Here is an 18,474-nt window from a genome sequence, read left to right on the forward strand (position 1 = left end):
TTCACAAAAGATATCTTGCAATTAACAGTTTCAATAAACAAGGAAAGTTTGACACATCGCATTACAGGCAACAATAATGACCTGCAAACATATCATATCAGTTAAAAATAGGCTCCACTAACTGGGAGAAAGAAACCAGGCATCATGAAACAAATGCTTGTGGAAATCTCCGAAAAAATGTTTCTATTGTAGGCTAACTCATGAACAGTGTTCCTTAAATAAAAAAGCAATGAATTGGTTTTTCATCCTTTTTGTGAGAGTCTCTAAAACCGCCTTTCTTTGATTATTGGACAACTGTCACTTGCAGTGCTTATCAGCATTGTTGATTAACAACATTTTGCAGTAGGCCTACTAAGCTAAATATTTTCGGGGTCTGCTACTATTCGGTGAGTCTGATTCGGTGAGTTCCTAACCTCTAGCCCCTATCCCTAAAACGGCAATGATAATTAGGCTACGGTACCCAATAATTTAAAAAAAAATTGAAAAATCCCCCATTAAGGGATCGGACTCACCAAATCAGACACACCAAAACGGGCCATTCCGTATTTTCGTATTATTACAACCAGAAAAATGTCTTTAAATTTATATATAATATTTTGCCAATTTATTATAAATTGAGTTGGCACTGTGGCACACCGACTTATTTTGCCAACAAAAACTTGCATATAGGGAACACTGCTAATGAAACGCAATAACGGTAAAACGCACAATAGTGACATGAAATTTACAAAGTTAAAATAAGCAACCATATGCTCATACACAATTTCGAAAACAGACATTTTAATCAACCACTGGGACAGTGTGGGTTGGACATCGCATTTGAATAACTTTAAGCGACCCCCACCTAGAACTATCATCTGATTGGTCGGTTGGTGGAATCGTATGCAAAGCGAAAATATGCTTCCCGGAAAGTATTTTTTGTCTTCATGCTCTTTAACTCCCCAAGAAAAGTATTTTTGGTTATATTTGTGCACTGATACCTTCTGCAAGCCGCACATAATTGCCCGGCTGGCCGCAGTTGGTGACCCCTACTATAGACAATCTTACAATTGGTACTTTTAACAAGTTTTTGTTCACAACTGAACACTAAATTTTATCTTAGCGTTTGCGTGTTGCCTTAAAAGTGTATGTATACACAATACACAGCACATAAATTTGAAGCACGTAAAAACAACTGAATAAGATTTTATTTTTGACTTAAGAAAGTCTGAATAAAATTAGTGGGACATTTTTTTGTCTAAATTAAACTAAATGCAGCAATATCTGCAGATTTGATTCATTCGGATTTGACAAATTCAAAAATAAAATTCAGAACATCTCCTAGATAGCAGAACATTTCAACCGTGTTAAACTTCCAGTTTATCCCTAATCCCCAGCTAAAGTGATTTTCTCTTCATGTCTTTCATTTATCTTCCTTTGACAACGTTTGCATTCAAAATGTTTTATTCTTACCAGGTTTTGGCTAATTACTGTGCATCTTTTGTGAACCCATTCAGACATGTGCCCTAGTTAAGTGTTGACTAGAAAAAAAAGTTAATTTAACAAAGTAAACTTGGCTAAAAGGATATTAAATCAGAAACTACCATACCCAATGTTCATGTTTACTTGTTCGAGGATTTGAATGTGAGAATTCTAGATAATTAGATGTTCTGCTTTGAAGTTGCTTGCAGTAGGCAACTATATCATATTGAATGAAGTTCATTACAGCTTTCGTTCTGTTTACTGTATTTAAATAGTCATTGTGTTACTCTCAGCTTGTCGATGGGAAAACGGCTAGTTTGCTTATTTATGTGTCATCTTGTATAAAAGGTTATCTGTAGTTGAAAGAAACAACTAACTGAAAGATTAATAAGAAAATGGATTTTGGATCAAGTCATGTATATGCTGGTGACCAGTCAGACGTTTATTATTCAAGGTATATATGCATGTTTTGATTATATTCAGTTATAGTGTTATCATATAGGTTAGGATATGATATAAAAACATTAGGTGATAACCTAGAAAGAGTTTGATTTCTTTAGACTTTTGAGAACGTTTTTGTAAGAGAAGTTTCTATTGCATAGTAGCCAAACACTTAGATAGAATCTGAATTAAAGTGATTGTTTTTGATTGTGGGAACCTTTATTGTTTATAAAGGAAGTTGTTGTAAACTAGTGGTTTTCAACCTTTTTGGTGGAACGGAACCCAATGAAACATTCCAAAAGCTTGAGGAACCCCTGATCAACAATTTAATAGTCTTATGCAAAAAACATCGTTTGATTAATAAAATTAAATTAAAATACTTATTTTCAGATTTATTTATGTACAATAAAAATAAAAAACTGTAAAAAATTACATTTACTCTCATAAAAAATTCAATGAGAAACTTCAGCCTGGTGTTTCTTGCACAAGTCTTTAATATTGGGTTGTGTGTTTTATTGATGGGGGCAAACCTAATCAATATTTGATTATATTTAAACAATATGCATTACTGGGTTTTTTTTTCGCTCATTTATCGGTCATTGACCAATTTTTTAGCAAAATGTCCGAAAAAAATATAGTCAATTCGGTCAAAATGTCCGAAAAAATATATAATCAATTCACTATATATGACCAAAAATGACTAAAAATAACCGAAATAAATAAAATTGACCGAATTTTTTCAAGTCATTTCGGACAAATGACCGAAAAGTCTCAGCGAAAAAAACAACCCAGTATGCATATAATAATAAAATAGACTCTCGGATTTGAATGTAAACTTGCGGAACCCATAGACTTACTGACAGAACCTTAGGGTTCCACGCTGTTTTTTTTTTTGCTGAGACTTTTCGGTCATTTGTCCGAAATGACTTGAAAAAGTTTGGTCATTTTTTATTTATTTTGGTCATTTTCTCTGAAGAAAATATTTCCTTTCAAGTGGCTGATACAATCCAAAATTTGCAATTCCTGAATAGCTACAACACTAAGTTTCGCTGAGAAACGTTGTCGTGTTTTATCTGAGAAGAGAATTGACTATATTATATTTTTTTCGGACATTTTGACCAAATTGACTATATTTTTTTCGGACATTTTGCTAAAAAATTGGTCAATGACCGAGAAATGACCAAAAAAAAAACAGGTTTCGTGGAACCCTGGTTGAAAACCACTGTTGTAAACTGTAACAATGTACAGAGAGATTAAACTACTTGGTACTTTAACAATCAGGTTAGGCTATGCAATTGGCATTTACATAAACTCAAAAAGTACTAATTCTAAACCATTTTTTGTCACCTTGTCTGTTAAACATAAATATGTAGAATGACGGTGGGATGGCGCAACGGATAAGGTGGGATGGCGCAACGGATAAGGCGTTAGCTTTCCAATTATGCAAACCTGGTTTGACTCCCGGCTTCAGCTGGTTGTTGAAAACACCGCTCACCTCTACCCAGGGTGTAATAAATTGGGTGGGCGTAGTTGCTGAAGCAAAGGTGGCCAAGAGAAAGGAACTGGCCACCCTACTCTCCTTAGTGCCAAAGGCTTAGTACAATGAGAACCTTATCTTCTCATACCCGGCACTTGAATCAAGTATGGGACCCCCCTTTACATATGTAGAATATGATTTCCTTATGCACACTAATTTTTATCTTTTAGCTTCAATGAGCAGCACATAAAATGCAATAAAAATGTTTTCTAGACTTTTATTTTGTATGAAAGTTGTGTGTGAATGGCTACTGCACTTTTGTAAAATGGGGTTTTTCTTTACAGTGTGCCCAAAGAAATATTTAATGAGAAAAAAGAAGATTCATATGCTGCAGGTATGAGAGTGTACATTATTGGACTTTGTGCAATAGCTATATGGTTAAGAGTGCATTCTCTTGTATGCTGTCTGGCATGAAAAATCATAAACCTATGGCTAAATTCTTGGTGCATGCAGCTGAGCAGGACAATTCAAGGGAAGTTCTCAGAGGTAGCAACTGGATAGAATATGTCCCAATAAATATTTTCAACTTTCAATCTCATTGGCTTAACAAGTATCAGTGCTGCTGTGTTTACTTTAAAGCCAGTAGAAGTATACGAAATTTTTAGGATTAAAATTCTGAAGGGGACTTGGTGCTCTGAAAGTCAATTCTTGAAGCTTCTATCAAACAGAATTCCCACCTTAGAAAACAAAAATTTCCCACATTTTCTGTTGTGTATAAGGCAGGGTTACTCAACTAATGTTAACAAAGGTCCGGTTTGACAAATTGAATAATTTTAGCGGTCTGGTGAATAAGTTATGTCACACGCAACCACGAAAGTTAAACTATCTGTACCAAACCACTTTTTTAGGTAAATTGTAACTGGACTCGATTTTTGAGAAAGTGTTGGGGAGTCCGGTGGTTGAAGCCCCCCAGCGACTAGGATAATCACAGTAAAAATTGCTTCCTCCCAGTAGAAATCTGTTTAAAGAAGCCCTGAATGAGATTATTCTTTCAAAAGCTCAAGGTCCACCATCAACACCCAGAAGGTCCGGATTCGACCGCGGTCGGCCAGTTGAGTAGCCCTGGTATAAGGACTTGATTTAGCCTTAGCTTATACTGTATAACCTTTAGCCTATGTACGTTGTAAGTACTGAATTCTATATTTTAAAAAATATTGTTTCAAAGAAGAAGATCCAGTTTATGAATCTATTGATGATGTTATGAAAAACAAACCAAGGCAACGTTTACCTGATCTACCTCCAGCAGCGGAGCTACCGGCAGAAGATAACACATATGATGCTGTTGCAGATGAAAACTACAGGTGGATGACATGTTTTATTCACATTCTTAAAAACCAACAGACTTAAGGATAAGCAAGTCTGAAGCATTTAATAATATGCATTAATTTGGTTACACCCAACTGATTGATGTTTTCATTCTTTCTGGCATCTAAAGGTCTAATAGTAGTTTCTTGAATGTCAATGTCATGTTCTTGAATGTCATCACAAAACTTTTTAAGTCCGCCCTGATAGCTCAGTTGGTTAGTGCATGCTTCTGAACCGTAGAAACTTCAAGATCAAGCGGCGCTGGTTCGACTCTCATGGTGTGCGTTTGAGCATCGCCTGTTAAGGACTGCTCTCCATTCAACGGTACCTTATGGATGGAATAATTCCCCGCCAACAACACTTCAACAGTCGGAAACTCCACTCTGTCAATCTCAGTGACCGGGCCTGCGTCAGTGGTTCAAAGCTTCTACAAGTATGCGAAACGACCAGGCATAGGCGCCAACTTTTCAAAAAACCATGGGGGGCGAGAAATGTGATGACATCATAACCTTTGTTTTCTCTTCTGTTTTTTATCGAAAGTCTTTTATCGAATACCGTATATATAGTCGAGTATAGGTCGAAATGTTCGCATACGTTTATTTGCAGTGATTCAAACTTAATTTTCAAATTTAATGATTTCTTGTCAATTATAAACTTTATGCACTTGTTGAGCAATATGCAAAGCTCACGAGAGAAAACAGCAGAAAGAGCTGTTTTAAGAGATCAATTTTTTTTATTTTTTGTGTGTAGGATATAATCGCTCTTATTACGTAACATTCCATGACCGTTGAAGTCGATGTCAAATCTTAGCGGCCGCATAAAACAATGATGTCAGGTTAGCTAGGTGATAATAGCGGTAAGAGACGTCGTTAATGCAGGCACTATCTGCGACCAAGACCATTAAACACCTTTTCTTTTATCGGTTTTTGATTTACACTGTAATTCTCACACATTGCAAACACAACAATGCGTTCTGTTGAATCATAATTAATCTCACAGCGGAAAAACCTCGTTGAAACTAGCGCGTCTAATTTACCTGGTTTACTTAATATTGTCCTACTTTGAAATTTCCTCACGTATGTCAATGCCAATACTTGGATAAACCATCGAATGGTAGTGCCAGGAATAAGCTATTCGACTTATACACGGGAGAAGGAAATATCACCGATTTTCAGTTCAAAAGTAGGGGTTTGACTTATACACGAGATCTACCTATACTCGAGTAGGCTATATGCGGTAGCGCAGGATGAGATGTATATATTTTCACATAATATACATCAACACAGTGCTTATTGAAGCAAAACACGGATGACAGTTTTGAAAAATGCATTTTTTCTTTTAAGCTGTATTTACGTAATTGTTCGTTGTGTCGTAGTTTTCAACTCGATAAAGTTCGCTTTTTCGATACCACGCGTTTTGGCTTTGAAGTTGCTCCTCACGCGCGGGAAGATAAGCAGTGTGTGACTGAGCGTATCAGTAGAATTTACGTTCCAGAGAAAGCCATGCAATCAGCTTCTGTTTTGCGGGCAAGAACAACGTAGGCTGATTTTCGCTTTCAGCATTTTTTAAGTCCGTTCAAATGATCTAAAACTCTTTCGCAAAATATATTATTTTTGAAACACCTTGAAATAGCCATTTTTGTTGCCCCTCAACCATAAGTTTATGGGAGGCGCCGCCCCTCGGCCCCCCCGAAAGTCGGCGCGTATGCGACCAGGAATAAGCTCTCAAAGAAGCTTTCCCAGTCCGAGGATAAAGATTCAATCAATCAATGGTTAGAAGGATCTAGTAATTACTAAACGAAATTACTTACTGCCGATGATGTAGTGTATTTCGAGTGTTTGCTAAAATTTCACAAGAGATTTCTCAAAGGCATCCCAAGAAGGTTGAAAAAATCAGCTGAAAATAGGTTATTTTTCATAAAATTTTTACGATATTAATTTTCTATCAGTTAATGAATATTTTTTTACTGTCTTAACATTCTTTCAGGGAACCTGAAACAGCATGGGACGCAATTCCAAAGGAAAAGCCATCAGTACCGGCTAAACCAAAAATGTACCAACCACAATCCTCTTATACCAAAACTTCTTCCCTTGCAGAAAAATTAAGAAAGGTAGAGCTGTTTTGCTGATAATCGATTGCTTCAGCAATGTTTTAATGACTGCAAGTAGTTTTTTAATCTGTAATTATTCTTATGGTGTGACCACAGTATTACTCAGACTTGTCTCAGCTGTTTTGTAGGCTACACAAAAGAGCAAAGTCTTTGGTCTGACATGACATGGAATTAAAAGAGGGCATGAACCACGGAATTCTAATTCCGCGATCCATGAATAAGGCTCCTGGAAGTTAAGGCTAAGATGCAATCAGTCTGCAACTGGCCATGTATAGGGTTAAGACTGTTGAGTCATTACATTTCATGGGGTGGTGATTGGAGTTTGGTTTATAGTTACTTTGGGCGCTTTACTTTTATGGTAGGAATAGTCTGCAAATATGAATGTCAGCGAATTTACAATATAAATTCTGGAGCCTTGTGATTTCAATAATTCTGAACTTGATTTGCAACAAATGCAATTATTGCGTATCAATATTTCTGGTGAATCTTTGGCTTTTCCTTCTGGTCAGGATTGAACAAGTTGTAGGCTTGGCTAGTAGCTTGCTGTTCGAAATAGAACTATTTATTTTCGTTTCGAAGTAGAATTCTTTATCTTGATTTAGTTTCGAATCGCATTGCCTCATAAAGCATTTCTTCACGACTAATCAAAAATTGTGCGAACACTCCTTGTTGTAGTTTCTGCACCACTGGTTTGGCAAAGATCTAAATCCGACTTTCATAATAATCATAACTTGCGTCCAGCATGGAATGTAATTCCAACCAGCAAGTCAGTTTCTTTGCACTGTCAGGTAAAATATGTAAATAAGGTCGAATTTGCTGGTTCAAATACAGTACCCCATTTCAAGAATGAAGTTTTGATGATTCACTTTAAGTTTCATATTATTGCCTTGTTCCAAGTAAAATCTAACCCTGATAGCAAAATTCGTTGTTTTTGTATTGATTTAACATCTATAGACGTTGTAAAATAAACGGGTTTTGTCAGCCTCGTTAGGTCTTTAAATAATATGAGATGTTCTACTGGTGCAAATTAAGCTAAACTATCACAAGATGTATACAGTGACAATCTACTTTTATTCCGACGTTTCGTCACACGACGTCAACCAGTCGTGTCTGATAGACGAAACGTCGGAATAAAAGCAGATTGTCACTGTATGCATCTTGTGATAGTTTAGCTTAATTTGCACCAGCAGAACATCTCATATTATTTAATTTAATGCTTGGTGAACAGCCTCTTTCAATTTTCGTTAGGTCTTTATTGAATCAACAGTTATATTGTTTGCACAGGAAAACTTGTGTGTTGTTTTAAGATGAGGCGATCCTTTTGTGCAAACAACTTAATTACCAACTGGAGAATGAGATATTTTTATATTGTTTTGCTGTCAGTAAACGTCGAAAGAACTCAGAACTGCTTTGGACTGCAGCTTTGTTGAAGCCAACTTGGGTCAAAGCAATGGGTCAAAGGCGAAATAGCTAAGTCGCTTAAACTGCCCAAGTAAAAAAAATAAATTCTTGGTTTATTACGCGGCCGTCTTCATCAATGCTTCATTTTATGTTCTTTTCCGCGGTTAACGCGCATCACTGATATTGCATTTTTTTCTTCTGTCCTGTCTAATGGCAAAACGTTAGTTTTGCTGTAGGGACTTCACCGAGCGTGATGTGCGCGCCGGTGCATGAGAGTGTGTGTACTTGCCGGCTGTTTAATAAGTTTTTGAATTTCTTGCACCTTTTTTGCATCTGTTTAACGTTAACTCAGATTTTTTTTGACAGTAAAATAAGCTGACAGTTTTCCAGTAAAGGACGGAGCCTCGGAGAGCAAACACCAACATAACCAACATCTTGCTTAAAAACGTAAATTTACATGCACATTGAAAGCGAAAATACGGAATCACTTAAAGCAAAAAATACGCAACACTCGACAGTATCAAAATATGATTGTACCTAAATGAATACTTGTATTTCGCTTGAATAAAATTAATTTGATACTTCATTTTAGTTCATTAGAAGTGTGCTTTAAGCCTAAGGAACAAAATATCTATAATTTTTTTTTTTGAACTTTTAGATTGGCGAATGTAAATACTTGTTTTAAATACTGTAGTTACAAAAATAGCGTATAGCCAACCCTTCAGACTAAAGTTAAACAATTATTGTAGCCTACTATTCAAACATTAATTTAGCAATTTCCGTGTTCGCTTGATGATTGAATTTGAAGAACCTTTGACTGCTTGAAGTACTTTTGAGGTATTTGTGGCCACTTACATAAACTCAACCTTTCACTGCTAGTTCAATATTAAGATAAATTTTTAACAAATGTGAACGACCTTTTTAGCATTGACGACATGACATGTGTATTATTTGCAAACAACTTTTACATTCTTGGCATTGTGAGGAACAAACAGAGCTTTGCCTCAATGGCACGTGGAAGTGGTGAAACAATGACTTTGGCACACTGAAATAGAGAAACCGACATGATTTAGGCAAATTTGTTAAAACGTTCAATCACTTTTTTGTATCAACGTCAAGTCCACCAAATGTAAGAAATTTTGCGTTTAAACTGGCGATATGGCAATCCTATCAGGCCTCATCTTGCACTGGCAGGGTTTGACTTCCAGTGCAGATGCTATAGTAGCGACGTTGACGGTTGGAGATACCGGTTTAGGCTACGTAACAAATTCTCATAGGCAACAAAAATATTTCGAAAAGTGTTTCGAAAGTTACAATCAGTGATTTCTTTGAGTAAAAAACATGGGGTGGTGAGTTCGTGTTGGTGTTTGCGGCCCAAGTTTGCTGTGCAGCTTTCCTTGAAAAGTACCAACATCCAAAATATCATTGTTGTACAAATTGTTGAAACTTGTTCCACATGCCGCAACTGCACATCAGACATACGATGATTTTTCCATAGGACTTTAAACTTATCGATGATATCTAAGATTGCTGATACGTGATACATTGTTAATTGACTATCAGCAGATAGCGAATCCGTTGCAACTTACGTAAAATAAATTTCGTTTCTATCATTGAGCTGGTGAAGCAGAGTTGTTGGGGCGTTCAGTCCTCAAAAAAAGAAAATATTTCTCCTTTAAATTCATAGTTTCTGCAACAACTCAAGCTTGCGAGTAGCCTACTCTCCCTAGCTTCCTCTAACTTTGATTACATCTTCCTTTAATTTGATCGAATTAAATTCATCAGCTTAGCGTCCATTGAACAGTTCTTTCGTTTATTTTTACGTGTAGGCTACATTTGTAAGTAGGCTACTATAAATAGGCCCCCTTCAAACGGTCCACGACATTAAGGCGCGAACAAAACGGCGCGAGACAAAAAGGCGCAGAAAAAAGGGCGCAGAGACAAAATGGCGCAGAGGCAAAACGGCGCAGACAAAACGGCGCCAAAGTCAATGTGACAATTTTTTTTTCTTTTGAAAATACTTAACTCAAGCGCTATAGTTGATCAATAATAGTTTTGATTCAAACGCGTTGCTCACTTCAAGTTCATTTGGGAAGCACGAAATAACATTATTGTAAAGAGAAACTGCTGTGCAATAATATCTAATTTGTGATAATTAAATGAGTTCAATAACACTCAATGACATTCTTATTCAAATGCGTTGCTCCTTATATTCGAAGTCAAGTTCAGTCGGGAAGTAAAGACCACATTTGGTCGGGGAGCAATTTGAAACAGCGTACATTTGTTTGCAATAAGTTTAAAGATTATGTCGCATCATTTTCAAGACAAAATACGGCGCGATTAATATTCCCGCATCACACTTTGCGTTCTGTCTCTCACACTAACAACCGTGACGGCTTATCAACTGCCAAGAAACTATTTATTCTGTAATTATCCAGCTGGCAAAAGTGCGACCACAGTGCTCAGACGTGAAAATTGTTTGTTTTGAAAGGTACGAAGATCGGATTTAACAAATGTTTGCTTGAGATGTAGGCAGATTTGGCTACAAGCCGCAAAAATATATTCTTACACAGCTAACAATTCCATTGATTTTGCATTGATGTTGATTCAAAGTCTGGCAACGTTGAATCAAAGTTATAATGGCGGATATTGTTACCTGGATAATTGCTTTGTAGTACAGAATTAGCGCACGTGACAGTTCAGAGAGATGGGTGTCAAAGATAGGATGCAAATCAATACCACAATTGGACGGAATCTATGACAAACCAGACGGGTTTTACTTTTCGAGCTGGGTACAAATTGCAACGGTTTGCCGATGATTAGTGAAATCAGGAATTGTTTATTTACTACGTTTCTGCAGTAATTGTGAATGGGCGTAATTGTTGAGAAGGTGTCTGTGCTGACTAGGCAGCAACGCACATTACAACTGATACTTCATACAACTGTTTACAATTCTGGTTAAACTTTAAAGAGTTTACTAGTTCTGTGTCACATTAACACTATGATGTATGTTCCAGCCAGCAAAACTGGTCCTTTATACATTGATTTCAATGTAAAAAAGACCATCTTTGCTGACTGGGAGAGCATGTACGATCAAAGCATTTTTCTACAAACTGCGGCAATCGGACTTGTTTTCATCTCACCGACCTCTGTGATGTCACAACGGGAACTTTGACTGTTGAAGTTTTTGATTCAAGCGTGCTATTTTTAGCTCCTTACCAGCTGTGTAGTTTTGAGAATGGAATGTGGCCTACCAAAATAGTGGTAAGGTAGAAAAACACGGTTCACACTCATTGTTTGTTTTGAAATCGCCAAGGTTTTTTTTTTCAAGTCTTTTGCGCTGTCTGGTAAAATAATTAATTTGCAATGTTCCTCAACTGAACGAAACTGCACAAATGAAATTACGCACTGCATTTCACAACAGTAGGCTACTTTTTTTCAGCAATTTAAAAAAAATTTTCCAAAGTTTTCTGGTTTAAACTTTTGGACATGCTTTCCAACACTTCCCTCCCAAGCCGAAACAATTTGTTCGTGTCCATTCCTTGGAGGCCAGTCGCCGACGGATGACATCAAAAGCATTTAAACTTCTTTAAGGAGCAACGCATTTGAATTAAGAATGTCATTGAGTGTTATTGAACTCATTTAATTATCACAAATTATATTGTTGCACGGCAGTTTCTCTTTACAATAATGTTATTTCGTGCTTCCCAAATGAACTTGAAGTGAGCAACGCGTTTGAATCAAAACTATTATTGATCAACTATAGCGCTTGAGTTAAGTATTTTCAAAAGAAAAAAAAATTGTTACATTGACTTTGGCGCCGTTTTGTCTGCGCCGTTTTGCCTCTGCGCCATTTTGTCTCTGCGCCCTTTTTTCTGCGCCTTTTTGTCTCGCGCCGTTTTGTTCGCGCCTTAATGTCCTGCTTCGCCCTTCAAATGTAAAAAAAGAACAAAATACTCGTTTTTTCCTTACAATGTTATGCTAGGGGGAAAGTTGCCTGACTCCTCCCCCTCTCGGAGCCCCTGTCTGTGGCATTGCAAGAGTTAGGTTCATATTTGTTGTCGTGTTCTAAATGTAGACAAGTTGTGCCAATGTTAAATAAAATCAACATTTTTTTCGCTTCAATTGCGTACAATCAAGTAAACCATTCCACTGACCGGTTCTTTAAAGGTAAAGCTATATTATACCGTAGTGCTTTACGAAAACTGTTGTGTATTTTTACTTGAGCAGCGCTGTTTTGTTAAGACGCCCTCTTTACTGATACCAGGCATTACAAGATCGAGAAAAGGAATTGGCAAAGAAATCATCACAAGTGAATTCAGTTTCGCAACATGAAGACAAAATGCCAGTTGCTCCACCAAGAAAATCAAAATTAAAAGCTGCGGCCAGTGTGCCTCCGCCCATTCCCTCGCGAGATATAATAGACAACGATACTGTCTTTAAAAGTTTAAGTTGGAATAAAAAAAAGCCAACTTTGACTTCAGATTCATTAATCAACTTTGATAAGCCACCCGCTGCTATACCATGTCTGAAGCCTCCACCCATAGTCTCCAAACAAGTCAACGTTCTTCCAAATGCTCCGTTTGATCCTTTTTCCATTCACGAAGATGAATGTTCATTTCCATTGCAAAATGCTCTTCAACCAACCTTACTGGAAGCAACTCCTGTTTTCAAAGCTCCGAAGGTTGTGAAAGAACTTCCTGTCGCCAGTGCAGTCTCACCTGAACGACTTTCCAGAACTCATTCGGATTCGACAAATCCATTTACTGATATTCCAAAATTGAAACAGAATCCATCGTTTGACTCAACTAGTACGAAGCCTCCTTTACTTCCCAAACCGTCTAACATATACACTTCTTATCGAAAAAATAAGTCTTTACGAACGGAAACCACTACAACAGTTGATCCCGCTACACCAGCAGCAGTTAAAGAATCAATTGATTCCTCCAGCATTAAGACGCTCTATCCAACGCTCCCTAACAATGAAGCATCTGCTGATAAACCCGTCCAGTCGACACAAGCGATTGTAGAGCCGTCAGCCCCTGCCTTGTCACCTCCTTTGGTAAGAGAAGACATTGAGTTTTTTGAAAGCCAACTTCCGTGTTTTTCACTGGTCACTCAATCCACCCCACAATCACATGATGATAATTTGTTGCCTTCTGTAGACAATCTATACGTGGTATGCTTGTTTTCAATTTGCAGTAGTTTTGATTGTTTCTAGTTTAGGATAGTGCGTACTGTAAACGCGGGCTGCATTTACCCCGTGACTTCTTTCGGTTCTTGGAGCTGTTTTATATCACCATCACAGTGATGATGATGTGAAGTTGTTCCAAGGGCTATGGAGTTGGCGAGGGCAATGTGCGTCCAGCGGGCCACAGTTTGGATTACCCTAAGTTAGATGATTGTTCAACAGATTAATTTAGATATAATTGCCGGTAATAGCAATTTGATGATTTTGAATGATTTTTTTGCATGTTATAGGCCCAGTTCAGTCTTTCGGTTTTCCACGACTCGCAAACGCTGATCTTTCGAGCTGCAAATCGTTTCGAGCCGTGGGACGCTGCAAAAATAATTTGTTGGCAGCAATCACCACCGAGTTGATATAATTTGAAGTTGTGTGTAATATGACATGTTTGTAGCTTAATGCTGCATAGTAGTTGGTTTTTCGTGCACGTACAATCATCTGGAGCAAGCATACGTAATTGATTTATGGCAAACACCTTAATCTAATAGCCTATTTTCGCCATTCGTATAAAAATAAGATGGGCTAGTTTGTTATTTATTTAAGTTGTCCGCTGCGCGTTATCGCCATTATTGCCTTTTTCAGACACAGCTTTCCAAACCTTCTGCACCCCAGATCCCGCAATACATGATGAAATATGATGAAGAAAAATCCGCTTCTGTTGTTTCACGGTGTGTACATTTTGCTGCACCCTAGTTTTCAAATCTCTGTTTTTTATCGTATCTTGGCTTATACTTAAACGGGAAGACAAGGAAACTAATCTTCGTGTTCACCTTTTAGCATGTCTTTAAATGTTCTGCCCAAGACATAGCCGCATGTTCTTGAGAGATGTCAAACCGACATTTATTCGAATCGCCTTGTCATTGGTCAACGCTGATGACTCATCAATGTCACGTGTTCTTTTTCTTTTGCATCATCAAGCTTTTACCAAACTCACGCACAGAGAATAAGAGATGCCTTTGCAAGGCACTGTTCAAGTCAATGCGAACACCATTATTGTTGAACGCTTGGACTATTCATCATGATGGTGGTATAGAGTTTGTGACTACTAAGCACTTTGCAACATCGAATCTGGAGTCGCTCCATACATGCGACAGATGAAATACCAATTCAATAGTTTACAATTTTTTTTTTTGTGTGTAACGAATTTCCTTTTTTGAAGAGCTTAACCCACAAAAATCACTTAAGCTTTTAAAAAAAGCAAACTCGTTACAAAAAAACAACAAAATTTTGTAAATTATTGAATTGGAAACCCACAAAAATCACTTAAATGGAATCAAATGTCTAATTAATTTACTATTTAGGAGCACCTCCTTTGATTCTGTCTATGCCTCTGCTGACACAAATATCGTTTGTGTCAAATTGGGAATTCTAGCTGAAGCTACATCAAGTTGGCAATGCCAAGATAACCCTTCTCATTGTGAAACATGTGGCGGAATCGCTGTTAATGCCACTCCTTCATTCCCGGTGGGTTTTCATGGCTTTGTTAAAATCATGGATTTTCGTATCTCTGTGTGCAGAGCTATTGGAGCATAGGTTTTAATGTGAATTGTTAATTAATATGGTAGACATATGGACACTTTTTCGGCAATTTATACGTTTAATGCTGAATAGCTAATGAAAAAGCAACTTATAAATCAGTCTACAGTCTTGAGTCTTCGCAATATCAATAACCTACGATGTGTTTGTCTTTCATTGGAAAAACCGGCGTCCTTAATTGTTATTTCAATCCATATCAAATTGAGGTTATGTTTAGAATAGGCCCCTTTATCGGAAATACTTCACTTGTTAGTGTGTTTCTTGGATAAGCTACCGTCGCATATGTCATGCTTGGGTGTGATAACAAAGGTCAACAATTTTGCACGTAGATATTTCCTCACAATACTCTTCATTACCGTAGTTGCTACAAACGATAAAAAAATGTCTTATTCCAGGTCACAAATATGATTTACAATGTTTTCCTTTTTTGACAATTTGAGAGTAAGGCTCGGAAGCATTGACCTTTCCAGCACTTTTGGGTGAAAGTGACTAAGAAAAATAAAATGTCCTGATGGTTAATTTCCATCTTCAAGTGCTTCTCGGCATTCGAGTGTAGCAAGAATTGACAACGATTGACACGTGTTTTGCCCATGAGGCTGAGCTCATCACACCACTAATTCATGCCACATAGTTCTCAACCGCATAGTTCTGTTTTCAAACGCGACTGGGCGGCGTAAACTTGACGGTTGCTTTCAGTCAAATGTTACCGAAGCTACAGAGTTTTCCTTTCCATTCTTTCGAACTTGACAATCATGTAGATTTGGGCTATGAGTTGCGCTTCCGGACTCAGTGAGTGTCAGAGTCTCGGCATAATTGATTTGCTGTGCTACAGTTCCTTTCTCGGTCAGCAATGAGTCGCCGGTTTTACGTCACTTTAACAGTTATCGACATTGAAACGATCACCTTTTGCTTCTTGAGTTGTCACAGTACGTTTGGCTGTCTGGCGAAGAAGCGTGGTTTTACGGTTCACTGGAGAAAATGAATTCGTTTAACTGAAGGGAGTGTTTAAAATGGAATCATTTATTTGCATCCCCTTAGCCGCAGAGGTCCTGCATCCGAAAGCGCTTGTTTTGTGCCAAAAAGTGTACATTTTTTAAAGTAACGGTGAATTTGAGCCGTTGCTCTTGCTCAGACAATCACCTTTGTAGCGACTTCACCAGATGATGACGAGTGTTGAAATTCTACCAAGCAGGTTTTATTTTTGTCAAAAGTTGAACATTTTGCATATGACCACCAACGGCTGGTTTCTGGCCTGCATTAGCCAAGTTGTGAGGAAATAGCACGAAAGTCTGCTTTGCTGCAGGGTTGCAAGATCGTTTTTGCTCCTTGTTCAAGTTTGTATTTTTGTTTCTGGTACTGCAGATCTTGGTTCGATTCCAGGTGCGGTCATATCAAAAACTTTAAAATGATATCACCTGTATCCTTTCGTGATAAAGCATTGGCGATAGAGGGAGAAGTGATCATATTGCAAACATGACATAAAAATTGAAAAAAAGTGATGTTGCAGAAATGACAGCTGTTATAGAACGTATACTTCTATTCTCTTATTGTTATTGGTAAAGCTTAAAAACAGTCTACGCAGCTTCAAGTACGTAATTCACGCTTGCTGGGTTTCAATTACATGATTTACAGGGACCGCCTGAGTCTTTTGTAGTATTTATAAGTCACAGTGGAAATGGACTGGCGATACAAGCATCAGTAATTGAAGCAGCTTTGTGAATTGGTAACTTGGATTTGATAGAAGTTTTTGAAGAATTTGAACCCACTTCAATTGCATTTTGCCGAACGATTTTATTTCTTTTATCAGGATTGGAAGTGCAATTTTTGTGAATCAACGAATAAGTCTACTCTGACTACAGTACCTTCTAATGCTGTTCGAGATGTCACATACGTCCTTAACCCACCTTCATTTCCAGCATTTGCCAATGAATCACTGGTTGTCTTTTGTGTTGACACGTCTGGCAGCATGTGTGTTACGTCACGGGTAAGAAGGATTTGTTGGAACTTTTATGATATTAAAATTATAGAGAAGGTCAGTAGGCAATCATTTCACCCTGATCAATTTCTTGTCTTTGCGTTATCATAAATACTTTTGGCATTACACTAAAAAAAGCATCAATCTATCATTGTCTATGACTTGAACCAATGGACCTAGCCTGCGACAAAAATATGCAAATTTTTATTTACCGATAGGATAATCGTATGCTATTATCTGCCAATGTGAATACTAAACATAGAACAATTGGCTGAAAATTCCCAATTATGGAGATTTTTCATTCACGCTATTTTGCACCCAACTGGTGTAAAATAAATTATCATTATTCTTGTTACCTGTCAATGATTCAGAAATAGTTGGTTAAATCTTGAGTGGGGCTGTGTCCCTTCGATACCCTGCAAATAGAATTTTGTATTAAATAAAAAATAAAACCTTTTTTTAACTTTGAAACTGGAAAAGCTTTTATTGAATTTGAATCTCGGCGGTTTTGCGTACTTGACTACTTGTGGAGGGTTTGAACTACCGCCTCAGGTTCAGTCACCTAGGCTAGCATTTTGTTTGTAATTTAAATGATACTTTCATCGCACTATTTCATTTACCAGTTTTCCAGGGCTGTGGAGTCGGGCCAAAATTATACGACTCCGACTCCTCGATTCATAACTGGTCGACTCCGGCTTCAGTATTGCCAGGTTTTTGAGGGTTGTGAGGTATTTTAAAGTTTTTCCTCTTTTTCAGTTTTTTAAAATTTAATTTCACTCAAATTGCGATCGAAATTGAAACGACAATTTTTGAAAACCTGGTCACTTCTACTTTCTGGAAAAGTTTAAGAGCACAATACAGAGAACAAGAAAAAAATATTTTGAAAAAAGATTGCAAACAAAAATTTTGTTGTTCATCGTTTTGTATTAAGCAGAAGGCAGAGTCCTCCATTTTTTTAACGACTCCGGACACGCCAAAACCCTTCCGACCACGACTCCGACTCCACAACTCTGGTTTTAACTGAATGAAAACTGTGCTTGAAATACGTAATCAACTACCCACACCCTGAGTCGAGCCATCGTCGTTTGATCGTCAAATTCTTCATTCAGAAAGCCGAATGTGTATCGATTAAATTATGGATCAATTTTCAAATTTATTTAGCTTGTTATTTATGATCATCTGAGTCGTTAATGTCGCAGGTGGACTCTTCATCTGGGTCTCTGTTTGTGTCACGTTTGAAAGTAAGTCTTATAACATTATTTTAAAGCTTCTTTTCTTTCATTTTCTACGTTCTTTTGACAGCAAATATCCGAGGAACAAACTGTACAATGTGTGAGTTGAATAGCAACCTAGTCAACAAAAGCAGCCTTTTCAATCGTTACAACTTGGATTAATGCAAATACGGCAACTCTTGCTAAATGGGAGATCGACCCTGACAGCAAAACAATCGTTTTTACATTGAT

General features: G+C 37.4%; 1 protein-coding gene across 1 annotated transcript in view; it reads left to right on the forward strand.

The window, feature by feature from the left end:
• Positions 1-1,830: 1,830 nt before the first annotated feature.
• LOC145771694 (uncharacterized) overlaps positions 1,831-18,474 on the forward strand; it is a 31,774-nt gene continuing 15,130 nt past the window's right edge. The window contains exons 1-9 of the mRNA XM_082583429.1: positions 1,831-1,915; positions 3,724-3,773; positions 4,608-4,740; positions 6,731-6,854; positions 12,523-13,434; positions 14,083-14,168; positions 14,802-14,964; positions 16,844-17,020; positions 18,211-18,252. Of these exons, the coding sequence (XP_082439555.1) occupies positions 1,857-1,915; positions 3,724-3,773; positions 4,608-4,740; positions 6,731-6,854; positions 12,523-13,434; positions 14,083-14,168; positions 14,802-14,964; positions 16,844-17,020; positions 18,211-18,252 (1,746 nt within the window). The 5' untranslated portion in view covers positions 1,831-1,856. The remainder of the gene's footprint in view (positions 1,916-3,723; positions 3,774-4,607; positions 4,741-6,730; positions 6,855-12,522; positions 13,435-14,082; positions 14,169-14,801; positions 14,965-16,843; positions 17,021-18,210; positions 18,253-18,474) is intronic.

The sequence above is a fragment of the Aplidium turbinatum genome, chromosome 1 (assembly GCF_918807975.1).
Source record: "Aplidium turbinatum chromosome 1, kaAplTurb1.1, whole genome shotgun sequence".
NCBI lineage: Eukaryota > Metazoa > Chordata > Ascidiacea > Aplousobranchia > Polyclinidae > Aplidium > Aplidium turbinatum.